Genomic DNA, 14,903 nt, shown 5'->3' on the forward strand with positions numbered 1-14,903 from the left:
TGTGCATGCCATCCAAGGTAGCGACATGGAGATGTGGGGGGAATCGATGGAGATTACAAAGGCATTCCACAAGAGCAATCATTTCAAGTCCTAGCGAGTGCAACATAATGACCTTGTATGACAAAGCAAACAAGATTGGGATCACATTGTATCAAGGGGGGTAGTAATATTGGTTGTGTTTCCTATAGTTCCTGGCATGGTGAAAAGATTGGGTGAGTAGTGGAGCAAACGAGCAAGAGAGTAGATGAGCGGATGAGAGCTAGTAGAGGGAGCATGAAGCAAAGTAATAGAGCAGGGGCATATGACAGCAAAGTAGCCAAATCGTGTTTAGGGCCACAGTTAAATAGTAACATGCGCACTCTAATATTACTAAGCCACCTAAATTAATCAAAATTTGAGCCACCGTAGTGACTAGAGACCTGGTGCTACCTCATGAGCCATCTTAATAAGTCACCTTTAATTAATCAAAATCTGAGTGACATGGTTACCAGAGGTCCAGTGGTGCCATCCAAATAATCATGAGCAACCTTCAATTAATCAAAATTCGAGCCACCATCATTAAAGGTGAGGGCACCATGGTGACTGGGACTAGATTGCTTGTTTTGCCCCAAGAATAAGTGCTGACATGCAAGCCCATCCAATTGTAAAATCATAAACTACTATTTAATCTCATGCCACCATGGTGACTGGTAGTTTTAACTACACTAAAAATTGTTTTGCCCCATAAATAATCGCATGCAATCATATGCCACCACAATGGCTAGTAATTAACATCGAGACATCCAAATAATCATGAAGGAGCCACCATGCTAGTGACTTAAGTAAGTGGTAATTAAATTTCATGCATGCTAGCCTAAATTGCTTGTTTTGCTCCAAAATAATCACCAACATGCAAGCTTGTCCAATCATGCCACCGCGGTGACTGGTATTTGAACTACACTAAAATTAGGTTTTTCCATGCATGCAATCATACACCACTAAAGTAGCTTGTAATTAACATCGGGACATCCAAATAATCCTCAAGGAGCCACCATGCCAGTGTGACTGGTGGTAATTAAGTGGTAATTAAATTGCATGCATGCAAAACTAAATTTCTTGTTTTGCACCAAAAATAATTGGTGGCATGCAATATAGAATCATAAGCCGCTAGTGACTAGTAATTTAAAATGCATTCAAATTAGTTTTTCCCCATTTTCAAGTCCGACATGCAATCACATGCCACCACAGTGTCTAGTAATCAACATCGGGATGTCCAAATAATCATAAATGAGCTTCCATGCTAGTGATTGGTGGTAATTAAATTGCATGCATGCCGTTGCACCATATGGATGGGTAGGATTGCCCACATTGAGTGGCGCCATCCAAATAATCACGAAGAAGCCACCATGCCAGTGATTGGTAAATTAAGTGATAATTAACTCGCAAGCAAGCCCAATTAAAATTAGAGCAACCAATTATTCACCTACCACTCGTTCAAATAATCATCAACGAGCCACCGTGATGGCTTGCTAATTAATTGCACTCTACCTAGTTTGGCAAAAAAAGACATGGTTTAACCACCTCAAACAACCACCGTCGCATGAACCACACCACGGCAGTGGCCTTCACTCTACCTAAGCCTCCACTATTATTACAAAAAGGAGTTCTGTCGATACAAGAACACATTATTCCTAAACCAAGATTCATAACAAGTTTGTATGCATTAACAAGATTATATTACAAAAAGGATTTCTGTTTGATACAAGAATGCTCATTTCATTAAATTCTTGAGTTTCTAAACTTCACAAAAATGCTCTACTTGACTACTGAGCTACTCAACTCGACCATGAAGATCAATCAATTTCCTAACATTGCAAAAACTCTTGCAATATTATTTTATGGCTTGATCCACATATGAATGTGTCCCATATAGAATTCACAAATAACCTAAATCATTGTGGGACTCAAACGTACACCTCACATGGATTGGATTGGGTAGATTGCTGATCCAATTATGGTCTTGCAGCATATCGCCCACTCTACAATCATGGGAGAGGTTGCCACCACTTTAGAGATAGCTAGGAACAAGAATGGAATAAGCTAGAGGTGGGACATAGTACTTGGTGGATCCAAATGGTGGAGATGAGGGTGGAGCAAGAGGTGCAGTAGGAGGGTTGAGTAGGATATGAGAGTGTAGAGTGACTGGTCGCATCAAGGGAGGTTATCATTGACGAGGCTCCATTGTATTTTGATAATATGACTATAGTATTTGTACCAACTCACCTATTAGTACCAATGATACAACATATTTCTTTGCCTTCATCCTCAAATAGTGCACAGTCAAGAGTGAACAATCCAAGTAAAAGAAAAGAGAAGGTTTTTGACACAATGGACACAATCACTATCAGAGATCATTGACATCATAGAGAATTTCACCTCCATTCTTAAAAGTGAAATTTTTGATATGCAAGAACATAGAACTCTTTGCGGTTGAGATGAAATCATTCCAAAGACTTTCAAGCTATAAAGAAAACTTGTTTTGAGGGGGGAAAGGTTGACATGTCATCTTGCTCCATAGAAGTATTAGGAATTGGCAAATTCAAGGACTATGTTGAATGTTCTTTGTATGGTAGAGCTAATTAAGTTGACGTGTGAAGGCATCATTCAAAATTCAATGCATAGTATGGTGTTGAATCCCACTTGTCGGCCTTGCAATGCGGGATTTCACGGAAAGCAGCATATAGTAACCAGCAGGCCCATTGCAGGGATTTCATGGAAAACAACATATAGTAACTAGGAGGCCCTTATTTCTGCAACACAACAGAATCCTGTTACCTATTTCAATCAGTGAGTTGAATCCACATTGCAGCCTTGCAAAGCCAGATTCCACTGGAGACAGCATATAGTAAGCAGGAGGAGACATTTATAGGTCCATAGTACTATCAAATAGGGGCTACCTTTCTTGTAATCAAAATTTCCTAAGTTTCCTATAGTGTGATGAAGATACAGGAATGTATTGTGAGAAGGAAAAAAGTACACAAAAGAACTCCAAATCAGGAAATTATCCCAATTATGAAAAACATCACAGTGGCATGGTCACTCATATTGAGGACATTCCTAATATTATAATTGATGTTGATGTTGACATAGAAGAGATTGCTTGTACTAAAAGTGACTCCAACATGCTTATGAGTATAGAAGAATTGCCTTGTGTTCAAAATGATCATTTGGCATTGCAAATAAAAATATATGAAGGGGTTGGCAGGATAAGTGACACAATAACAAGGTTTAATAATATTAGTGATAATATTGGTTGTGCTGTTTTAGCTGGAGTCTAAGTGTGATGTTGTCATATTGTTCTCATTGGAGTGGAGGATATAGATGGATGGATGAATTAATTGTGAAGCATAAATAGTTCAACCACACAAGTCAAGGGTCATGGGCCACCGATTAACTTCAAAGTACTTGTTCCAAGATATTATAAAGCATCAAAATTTTAAAGACCACTCAAGATTTGGCTGTATAGATGAAGATTAAAGAGAAATGGATTCATTAAGTAATGGTGTCACAAATAGAAACTACTATTCCAAAAAAGAATGTGAGTTCTTAGAGGCGACAAACCATGACACCAAGTATAGAACCCAAGAGGCATGTAATGCTATCTAAAGAGAACCCAAACACACGAAGGGGAGCATAGGAAGATAGACCAAATCACACTTATTTGGCATTACTAGATACATGAACAAATTATGGATACTTCCTCCTTTAAAATATGAATTCACAACCCATAGCTCTTCATTGGATGTATAGCCTATTGCTTAATGGATAGCTCTATGCATCACTATCATTGCTAGCTTAGTTTTTAATGAGGCATGACTATGTGCATCTTCGCATCTACTTTTCTTTATGACATAGTTGGTCTAAAATTGGCAGATCCGTAATTGCACTCTTTCACTCCCTTTCCTAACTTCTTGTGAATCCAAAATCCTTTTAATGGAAAATGCACATCAAAAGCACACGTCATATTGGGTACAAAATTGTAACAATATCATCCATTCTTCTAAACCAACATATCAAGGTCAATGCACAATTGGGTGTAGCCAGTGTGGAAATGTTTTTTGGATATTTTTGTGGCCATGCAACACCACCCTGTGACATTGGTGGGTGAGATTTCAAATTTGAGATATGTCCATGCTCTTGTCGGGGGTCTTTTCTTGGTGTATTGATTGCCACACTAGCATAATGATGAGACAAAATCTATCAAAACTTGCCAGTGTAATCATTCTAAACACCGTGCAGACACACAACACTCTAGGTCTTTACTGCACGGGCATACTATAGTTTTGTATAGTGTGTAGAGCTCGACGCATGAGCTTTGCATATAGCCATTCTAAACACCATGCAGAGCTCGACAATCCACACCTTTATTTGAATAGGGATACAATGCATGACATGTGGCGATCCACATAACAGTGGGACCATCATGCAAGTTCTTGTGTGTGACAACAACGCTTGTTCAACAGGAGAGCTACTTTAGCAATTTTAAGAATATTTAAAGCTAGCGCAGTGGTCATGCTATTTTAGCTAAATCGACCATATTTTTCCTATATACTTAAATTTCCTAAAATTTTTGGAGTTCTTCTAGTGCATGCTCATGATTGCAAAGACACTAACATTTTAGGATTTAGGATCTTTTTATGTTCTCTTGACCACATAACACACTTTCACGTGTGCTCAAAGGAATCCCTTAGCATCCCAAACATGAATGTCAAAAACTATAATATCATGTGTTTTCAAGGGTATATTAGAAATCCCTTAGCATCCCAATAGTGGCCCAAACTATCTACTCTTGACTTTAAAATTTATCGCCCCATACTCTACTACAAAATCATAGCCTCCTACAAATTTTTTATTATAACAATACAATCCAAGTAGATTCACCATTTGGCAAGAGAATATGAGAAAAGAGAGTGTGTTTGTATCATTATAAAATTTATATTACAAAATTTGGTAAGATAATATTGAGCCCTAGATGAAATTTGGCAAGAGAATATTGAGCTCTTGATCTCTACAATTGGTTGATTCAGCATACTCAGGTGCATCTTAAAGGAGGTTGGATAGAAATAGGGCACCTCCACTTTGATGAATCCTTCTTGCTCCAAGTTTGTCCAAGTTTGAAATCATTTTGCTTGTAGATTGTCGAAATCATCTTGCTCTCAAAGCTCCACTTCAAAAGAATACTACCCCACCATGCAAAAGGGCCACTAACAAGAAAAAGAGGAAAATTGAGCGAACTCTTCCAAAAAAGTGCTAACTCCTAGATCAATGTCTAAATGGGATCCATAGAAAACAACTAAATATAGGCCGAAATCATGCATGTAGAAAAAGTCATTGATATGTTGGAAACGGTCAGAGGACACGAAGCCTATGCACAATGCACATCATTAAAATATGCATGCAACGCAACATGACCACCTTGTAGGAAGAAGAAGATAGAAGCGGGATGACATTAGTAAAAAGAGGCTAGTTGCTATTAGCATGCATGGAAAACAAGGGAGTAGTGGAGAAATAGGCGATGAGCAACGGGGAATAGAGTTTGTCTATGGTGAATAGGGGATTGAATATGAACGAGGGTGCTCTTTTATGCCTATGTCTAAGTATTGCCAGACAATAATCCCTAGTTGAACACATGCCACTTGATCAAGTGGCATATCTCAATAATCGTAAGTGGCCTTCAATTAATCAAATTCAATATGGCCCTTAAGAGCCCCCCTCAATATGGCCCTTAAGGGGTCCCCTTTTCCATATATGTTGTGATGCCGTCATTCACGTACCAAACCACCGTGGTAACAAGTAATTTTAGGTAACCCATCACGGTGGGTGGAATAGACTTCAATTGTAGCCAATTGCTCATCAAGGTGGCTTGATGGGCACTGGCCATTTAATGCCATGCTATCTCATCAACTTCACACTGCTCCACATCCTTGTCGTGTCCTCCACCCTTCTTGACTTCACGCTTCTCTACCCTCATCTCCAAAAGCCTTATTGACTTCACACTTGCTTGACTAGATCATATAGCCTAATATGCCTTTGATTCTCCAACATGCCCTGTGAAGGTACACTTGATTGCCTTGACGTCCAGTTTATTTCTTAGTGCATTTGGGACATGAGCATAAGCAATAGAGCCAACTCTCTTTGCACATACCACTTTCATAGTATGGCAATGTAAGAAGCTTTATATATAACCGTTACTTGTCCCTTACAAATGCCTAATAAGCAACATATTGTAGTGAATTTGTCTCATTTAAAATGATTTTCTGTTTGCTTAGGGTAGGACCTAATGCCAAAATGGGTTAGGCTTTAAGAAGATGTTTATGCAGGTCTTCTTTTGGCCCTTGCTCTTGAGTGGGTTCTTCGACCATCTTAACGTTAGCACACAGCAAGCCTTGCAAAACTCACCATACTTTGGAGGGAATCCTTCAAAATAGGACAGCAGGAAATACATATTGCTTTTTTATCAATTACAGAATTTTGTATATCGAATACAACATTTTGTGTATCATGTACAAGAAACGTGTGCAGTACATCACTGATGGAGAAGCACAAGAATGGTAATTATTTTGGCATCCAGCTTCTGGAATGCTTTACAAGAGAAATGCAATGCATGTTAGCCTCTGCATATAGTCCCTGATCTGTCGGTGTTTGAAACGGTAAATCCACCCATTTGCAATATGTCCAAAGACGAGTTAAGAACTCTTAGTATCATGGCCTTCTATATTGTCATGCTGCACAAGGAAATCTTGGATGCAGGGGTAAACTTCCTGTTTGGCCTGTTCGTATACACCAAACACCACAGCCATAAGAAAAAATCACTGTTTACAATCAAGAGAACTTATAATCAGGAAACAATGGGACATAAGAGTATAATTTTCACTTACCATACGTCCACAGACAAGGTCATAATGGCCATAATGGTGGTTTCCCCCCCCAAATAGTTTGTAAGTAACCAGCTCTTCCGGTAAAGCTTTAACAGTATCTGGATGAAAGCATGTTGTTACATTTAGGGCAGCTCCTTTTGGCATATTAGCAAGTAAATAATACGTCCAGCCCTTAAAACATTATGCCCCTTACACAGATTTAAAAAATATAATCTATTATATCCATTGTCATTATATGAGTTATAACCACAGTATATCCATCATCAACTTGAATTTTTTCATCCTTCATGCCGCTGTCATAGTTTGGGCATCTTGAACTCATCAACCTTTTGGCTCCTCCATTTTCTTCAGCATAAGATGTCATTTTGTTAAGACTAAACATCAGTCTGCCCCGTGTAGTTCCTGCTTACTTTCTGCACCTGTTGTCATAAATCATCTCCTTCTTTAGGACCATAGCCTGCATGTGCATCCTCAAGGTTCTTCCCTCCATGATTGCCATGACCAGTTTGCACTTCTCACCTTCAGGCTCTCTGTCATAGCCTCTCTGACATGGCCTTCTTGGCTGACATGGTCCGCTTACAATTCTGTCCCCCTTCATGCCTGGTTGGTTTCATGATCTTCATACTGCTCATATACCAATTAATTTGATTAGAATCAATCAGGCTTCCCATCACAGCCAGCTATGCCACAAATAGTCAATCTTTACTTCCGTTAAAGTAGAACTGCCAGCTTTTGTATGTTGTTGCAACTCAAAATTGCAATAACCTGCTCAACATACATATGATGTTCTGTTGGATAGTCTTGATGTAAATAAGGATGTCATGAAATAATAACCGCATGAACTCTTACTGCTTCCTGTTTAAAAGATGCCATTGACTGTTGCTGTTTGTACCTCACTTCATGTGCTTTTCCTGTGTCAATCGCAACCCTCCACCTCTCCCTTGCAAAACTCTACCTCCTTGAAGAAGCCTGAGTCAGGCCACTTGTTCTCTCAAGTTCCAAGTTCGAGGCCTTGCCCCTAGGCAACCTTTTCTGAGGGAGTTTTGGAGGCTTGGACTATAGAACTACGAAGAGATTCCAAAACGTGTATGCTCTCGCTCTAGAGATGACTGGTTGATCTTGCAACCCCGGAAAGGGGGCTCCATGGGGGTAGTTGGTGGAGTAGACTTCAAATATCTTGAATTTGGGGAGGACAAGCAAGACGAAGCCTCTTTCTCAAAGATGCCAGCAGCCGAGAGGAGCACGTGGGAGCTATTTATCTTCACGATTAGTGGCAGAATCCACAGCAAGAGGCAGAGTTCTCCAGACCTCAAGAAAGCCTCCATTTCTCTTTTGGCCAGCGTCATCGTGATGGACTTCTAGAGAGGCTGGGCAAGTTCTATGCAGAAGATTGGGTGTTGCACAAGGGAGGAGCCATTGGCATTCTGGTAAGTACCACAACGTCTGATCACTACCCGGCTGTTCTACACCTCGAATGGTCCCATCGAGGACTCTCCCAGAAAGGCGTCCGCATCCTAGCCTTATTCCAAGAGGAGGGGGTCAGCAGGCAGCCATAGAGATTTGGTAGCAGCTCGAGACCCCACCAGAGGGAGGTTGGGCCCCATTGGGAGCAGACGTGATCCAAAGGACCGGCAAGGAGCTTTAGTCTCAGGCTCTCTCTCGAAACCACTTGGTCCTGCCTTCCATGGATTGTCTCAAGGAGCAGGATTCACCAATGGCTTGCCGATCGGCACGAGTGCGCGCAACTTGAACTCCATGACACGGACATCCACCATGCAGAGTTATCTTATCACTCTTCTAGGGCCAGGTGGATACAACAGCTGACAGGATCACTAGACAATGTTTCTAGACCAATGGGATACAGTCTACGGGGACACAGTTGCATAGATTGAGAGACCTCAGCGGACGGATGCATTCTGGCCCTCGAGAGATAGAGATGACCACAGACTTCTATCAGAGCCTATTTCAGTACGAGGAGTCGCCCCCCAAAGAACTTGCAGCCCGAGAGGCAATTTGGACCCATATTCCAACATTGGGCCCTCCGAGCATGAGTAGGCAAATTGAGGAGCTTTCACCGATGATGAGCTTTTGGAGGCCCTCAAGACCCTTCCTCCATAGAAGTGCCTGACACCATCCTCATTTAGGTTCTTCTGGGAAAAGCACATTCACACCCCCTTCATTTGGCCTTTCAAGAGATTTTTAACTCATGTTCTCTTTCATAGTCTCTAAATCGCGGATGGATTTGTTTGATCCCCAAGGGGGGGGACAGGGCTGATCTTTGCCAGTGGAGACCGATTACACTATTGGACATCGTGTACAAGATCTTAGCCAAGGTCTTGAGTTTGCAGTTACGGCTCCACCTAATGGACATATGATAGCAGGCAAGTTTTGTTCACGAGCACAACATCTTGGACACTATCTTCACCTTTTAAGAGGCACATGATTGGGCTCCGGGGAGTCCTAGCCTCTCGCTATCCTTCTCTTGGATTTTGAGAAGGCCTACAATAGTGTGGAGTGGTCTCTTTTGGAGGGCACTATGCAGAGATCAGGATTATCGAACGGGTGGATCAAAGGGGTCTCATCCCTCTATGCCGAGAGTTCCAGTCATATGCTTATTGCGGGTCACCCAGGCGAGGCCTTTCTCTTTCTTGCTCGGTTCAACAAGATTGTCCCCTCGCCCATTTCTTTGCCTCTTCGTTGTTGCAGAGGCATTTGGTTACTTTTTGTGCTCTCAGTCTACAGGCCTCACCAGGATGAGGCTCTGGATTTGACAAAAAAAGGAGCTATTGGATTCGGAGCCGTAAGGCGGTTGAAGGGGCCTTGCATTTCTCCAACGCATCCTCTAGTGCTAGGATTACTTGGGTCAAATATGTTGGCTTCCTTACCGAGACAGAGTAGGTCCAAGAGTTCCACGATTGAGGATCAACCCTTGGCTTTCAGTGGATTCTCAGGGGGCAGACAATGAGATATCTCAATTGCCATGTCGGGATAGACATCTAGCAAAGTAGCAGATAGTCTCGGTTTTAGAGAGAGTGCAGCACAAGCTCCTCTATGGGAACTCAGCCAAACTCTCCCTAGCACATAGGGCCTTGGTGGCCAACCAAGTCCTTGCTAGAGCCTAGTACATAGCCCCTTGTTGGTGCTTTCAGAGAGGATGCATGGGTAAAAGGAGTACAAGGTACAAGTACCTAGACCTAGGACTAAGTGTCCTAGGTGTCACATAGGACTAAGTATCCTATGTGGCCTAAAAGGCACTAACACTATAAGGCACATACCATGGCCTATAGGGCATCACCAGAACCACCAGGAGAAGGCCTACAAACCCCCCTCCATGGGATGGGCTGAAGTATTCTGGAAACGTCTTAGAATACCTGGTATTTTCTGGTCATGGTGGCACATGTTCATCCAAAAGGATATAGCCACCTATGAATGTACAAGGAATGTCAGATCATGTACCAAAGGGAACCAAGTGTAAAGCCTATCGAAAGACTTCGAACTTGGGACAAGGAAGTGCCTTTGTAAACATATTTGCTATGTTCTCCTCTGTGGGAAGATAGGACAACTCTATGTCTCCTGCTGACAACCGCTCCCGAACATAATGATAGTGAACTTCAATATGCTTGGTACGCGCATGAAACACTGGGTTACGCGCAATGGCCAAAGCACTATGTCTGTCACTGTAGACAATAGTGGAGGATGTCTCGCGAATACCAAGATCTATAAGTAATTGTCGAAGCCAAACACACTCTACTGTAGCGGTGAAAGCTGCCCTGTACTCAGCCTCACAGCTAGATGTGGCAACTGTTGGTTGCTTCTTGCTGAGCCAAGAGATACATGAATTGCCAAGCAAAAAACAATTGCCAGTATGTGACACTCTGGTATCGGAACATCCTGCCCAGTCACTATCCATGTAAGCATGCATGGTAAGTGAACCCTAATCATCATAGAAGAGGGCTAAATCCTGAGTGCCTCTGAGATATCTGAAGACTCTCTTCACTGCCTACCAATGCTGTGAACTGGGCATGTGCATGAATCTACTGAGCTGAGATACTGCATACTGCAAGTCAGGTCTGGTGTGACATAAATAAATAAGGCATCCAACAGCCTGCTGATAAAGAGTGATATCACATGGTGGGCTCCCATCACGAGCTGAGAACTTGAAGCCAGGGTCTACTGGAGTAGAGATTAGCTTGCAATCTTCGAACTGAAAACGATCAAGGAGCTGTCCAATATACTTGGACTGTGACATCATGATACCCCCCTCAACATGAGCAAACTGAATGCTGTCCCATGTCTGACATGTCAAAAATCTGTTGCAAATCAGCCTTGAATGCTGCAATTTGCTGAGTATCTGGGACCGTGATGAGCATATCATCCACGTATAAAATCAGCACTAAAAAATCAGATCCACTCCCACGGACATAAAGAGTGGGTTCTGTGGGACTATTCTGAAAACGAAGGGATAGTAAGTGTGCATGAATTTTGGCATACCATGCCCTACGTGCCTGCTTCAAACCATAAAGAGCTTTTCTAAGCCAACATACCTTATTTTCAGAATTAACCACCTCAAAGCCAGGAGATTGTGTGACATATACTTCTTCCTGCAGATCCCCATGAAGAAAAGCGGTCTTGATGTCAAGTTGGTGCACTTGCCAATTATGATGGGCTGCAATGGCAATGACACATCTAATGGTAGTAATCCTGGATGTGGGAGCAAATCTCCTCAAAGTCAATGCCTTGTTGTTGGGCATACCCTTTTGCAAATTGTCGATATGGAGATCAAGTTGACTTCAATTCCAGGCACAAAGAGAACATTTGTCAAAGTGACAAGATGACTTGAAATAGATGTGAGCTGCACATCTCCACTTCCTTTTACAGCATATGAAGCATTATTAGCACATGTGACAGCCCCCCCTCGAGGTGCATCAGCTAAAGAGTGAAACAACTGTCTGCAAGATGTGACATGCTTTGAAGCACCACTATCAAAGTAGCAGGACTGAGCATCATTAGCAGTAAAGAATGCATCAGCTTTGGAGGAATCAACTGAACAATGGACAGCCCATGCCCAATCATCCTGAAGAACATGTGCATGTGAAGCATCTCCTGGCTCATGGGATTCAATAGCAAGTGAGGCATTAACTGTCGATCCTGCTTTCTTTTTCTCCGAAGCAATGCGCTTCCTACATTCTGAAATGTCATGTCTTGGCTTGCGACAATAGTTGCATCTTTTCTTCTTTGACTTATCTACTGTATTTTTAGATGCATGGGAGGAATTGCAGCTGCTATGCACAGATTTTGGCTTGCCCATAGGCTTGGAAGCCTTGCCTCTTCCTGTCTACTGTGAAGCAAATGCTTGATGAGGAATAATGGCTTGTCTATCAGCTCGACTTTGCTCTTCCTGCAAAAGCAAAGTAACTAGCTGATCAAAAAAATAGTGGTCTAAATTACCCATGGCCACTAATCGAAGGGTTGTAGCAAACCCTTGATATGTATCTGGCAGTCCATTCAATGTGGTACTGACAAGTTGTGAATTTGGCACCACCTCATCAATGTTGGCAAGTTGTTCCATGAGGTCCTTCACCTTTGTCAAGTATGCATCCATAGAGTCACCTTCATTGATGCTAACTTCTGTAATTGCCTTCTCAAATATGCAACACGTGCCTCATTGCGAATTTGATAGAGAGAAGCCAATTTATCCCAAGCATCCTTTGCTGTCCTGCAAGACCGGATGTGTGGAATAATGATTCTCTTGCATGATAAAGCAATACATGAATGTGCATTTGCATCTCTTGCATCCCATCGTGTCTGTTCCTAAGTTGGAAGAGTAGTAGCAGGAGTGCTAGAAGATGAGGCATCAGGAGGAGTACCCCCTGCAGAGGGACCAGCAATAGAGGCAACAAGCTGGCCTTAGATCAACCCCAGAAACAATATTCCACAAATGCTTTGCAACAAGAATATGTTTCATGAGATAAGACCACATCGGATAGTTCGTGCCATCCAACTTATCATCTTCACGAAGAACACCAAATAGATCTTGATTGTTCCCAGCCATTAGCAAATGTGATACCCTGAAAGAGACCTGAAAACCCAAAAGCCTCAAGGCTATCACTGCAAAAGCTGGCTGTCCAAAAAATGACAGCAAATATCTGCAAATTTCCAACCCAAATCAAAGGGCAAATGCAGATCTGACCCAAATGTGACTGTGGCAAGCAATGTTCACTACAAAAACAGCAAATTTGGCAAAAGCCCCAAATTTAATGAGGGCAAATAGGCCAAAAAGAGAGCAAATACAGAAAAGCCCCAAATTTTGCTGAAATTTTGCAATATAACCCAATGTATGCGAATTTGACTCAATGTCTTGCAAAAAAGACTCAATGTCTGAAAATCTGACTCAATGTCCAGCGAATGTGACTCAATGTTCTTCAATCTGTCCCAATGTATTGAATCAAAAGAGGAATTGCAGACAAAATTCCAAAAAAATATAGCCTCAAGGCTTGCAACTGCAGAATTAGGACTTGCTGTCCACAAAATGACTGCAAAAGTGCACCTGTCCCAAAGTATGAACCTCAAAATGTAGGCTTTCCAAGCTGTTGAAATGGCTTGAGAAGATTTCAAACAGTAGAAGGAAGATAAGGAGAGCAAAAGCCCTCAAAAGCCCCAAATTTTGAGAATACTCTGCAAATGATTTCACACGTGCAAAGGCTGTACCAAATCCTAGAGCAAATATAACGCATGTACAACATACGGTGAGCTGTATAATTGTACGGATGCAAAGTACGCTAGCCGTACGAAATGTACGACGAAGGTACGGAAAGTAGTACGGAGCACTGTACGGTGACGTACGGAACATGTACGTTGTACGGACATCTGCTGTGTGCAATTGTACGGAGCAGATCCAATGTACATTGCACATCATAGGTACGATGTACGGAATAGTACGAAAGATATACGCGCAGTTATGATGTACTGAACTCAAGTACGGAGGTACTGAAGCAATTACGATACCTTCTGTACAACTGTACAGAAGGTGTATGGCGCAGTACTTTTGTCGTACGGACATCTGGTGTACGGAATCACTGGCACAGAGAAGAGCGTATGGCTGTAGCAGGTACTGGTTGTTCCGTACGACGGGGGTCCTGATTGCAAGCTTGTTTGTACGTGGGTCCGTACAGTTGTACGAACTATACGGATGGAGGAGCAGGTAGGCTAAAGAGAGCTTGTGCAAGTCAAGGAGCAGGAAACAATTCAAAACGTGGCTCTGATACCACTACAGGATCGTTAGATGATAGAGAGAGAGCAAGGTGCAAAAGAGTCGATAGAGTCTGCCGTCACGTCAAAACTAGGATAATGGAAAAAGGAGTACAAGGTACAAGTACCTAGACCTAGGACTAAGTGTCCTAGGTGTCACATAGGACTAAGTGTCCTAGGTGGCCTAAAAGGCACTAACACTACAAGTGCCTATATTCATGCCTACAAGGCACATACCATGGCCTATAGGGCATCACTAGAACCACCAGGAGATGGCCTACATGTGTGAAGGCCGAGGTTGGAGGAAGAAGTCTCTTCAAGCCTCTCTGCCTTGTCTTCCATCTTCCCTTCCCTCTTTTCCTTCATACCTCTTCTCCTACCCTCCTCCCTGTTCTTCTCCGTTCTCCCCCCTTCTATCCAAATGGCTTCTCTGTAGGAATTGGCAGAAAACAAGGTGAAGATTCCAGTGTTGCCCCCTTTCCCTATAGATTGTCAATTGGACGGGAACAATTATGGCATTTGGCGTGTCATGATGGAGTCGGTATTGCAATCCTACGACTTGTCAGATTTCATTCAAGTGGGTGTCAAACTGCCAGATCCCCTTAATGGGAGCTTAGGCATTCTAGACTAGAAGGAGGCCGAGAACTTGCCTTAAATCTGAGATAGAGTCAATGCAAGGGTACATTCTTTCATTTTTCTAAGCTGTACTCCTCATATTATAAATCATGTAAAGCACAC

General features: G+C 42.2%; 1 protein-coding gene across 1 annotated transcript in view; it reads right to left on the reverse strand.

The window, feature by feature from the left end:
• Positions 1–6,291: 6,291 nt before the first annotated feature.
• LOC147899184 (uncharacterized) overlaps positions 6,292–14,903 on the reverse strand; it is a 48,817-nt gene continuing 40,205 nt past the window's right edge. Inside the window, exons 8-9 of the mRNA XM_087378087.1 lie at positions 6,918–7,015; positions 6,292–6,809 (exon numbers count right to left, since the gene is read on the reverse strand). Of these exons, the coding sequence (XP_087234213.1) occupies positions 6,726–6,809; positions 6,918–7,015 (182 nt within the window). The 3' untranslated portion in view covers positions 6,292–6,725. The remainder of the gene's footprint in view (positions 6,810–6,917; positions 7,016–14,903) is intronic.

This window comes from Dipteris shenzhenensis, chromosome 8 (genome assembly GCF_047967505.1).
Source record: "Dipteris shenzhenensis isolate YYH24624 ecotype China chromosome 8, Dip_SZ_1.0, whole genome shotgun sequence".
Taxonomy (NCBI): Eukaryota; Viridiplantae; Streptophyta; class Polypodiopsida; order Gleicheniales; family Dipteridaceae; genus Dipteris; species Dipteris shenzhenensis.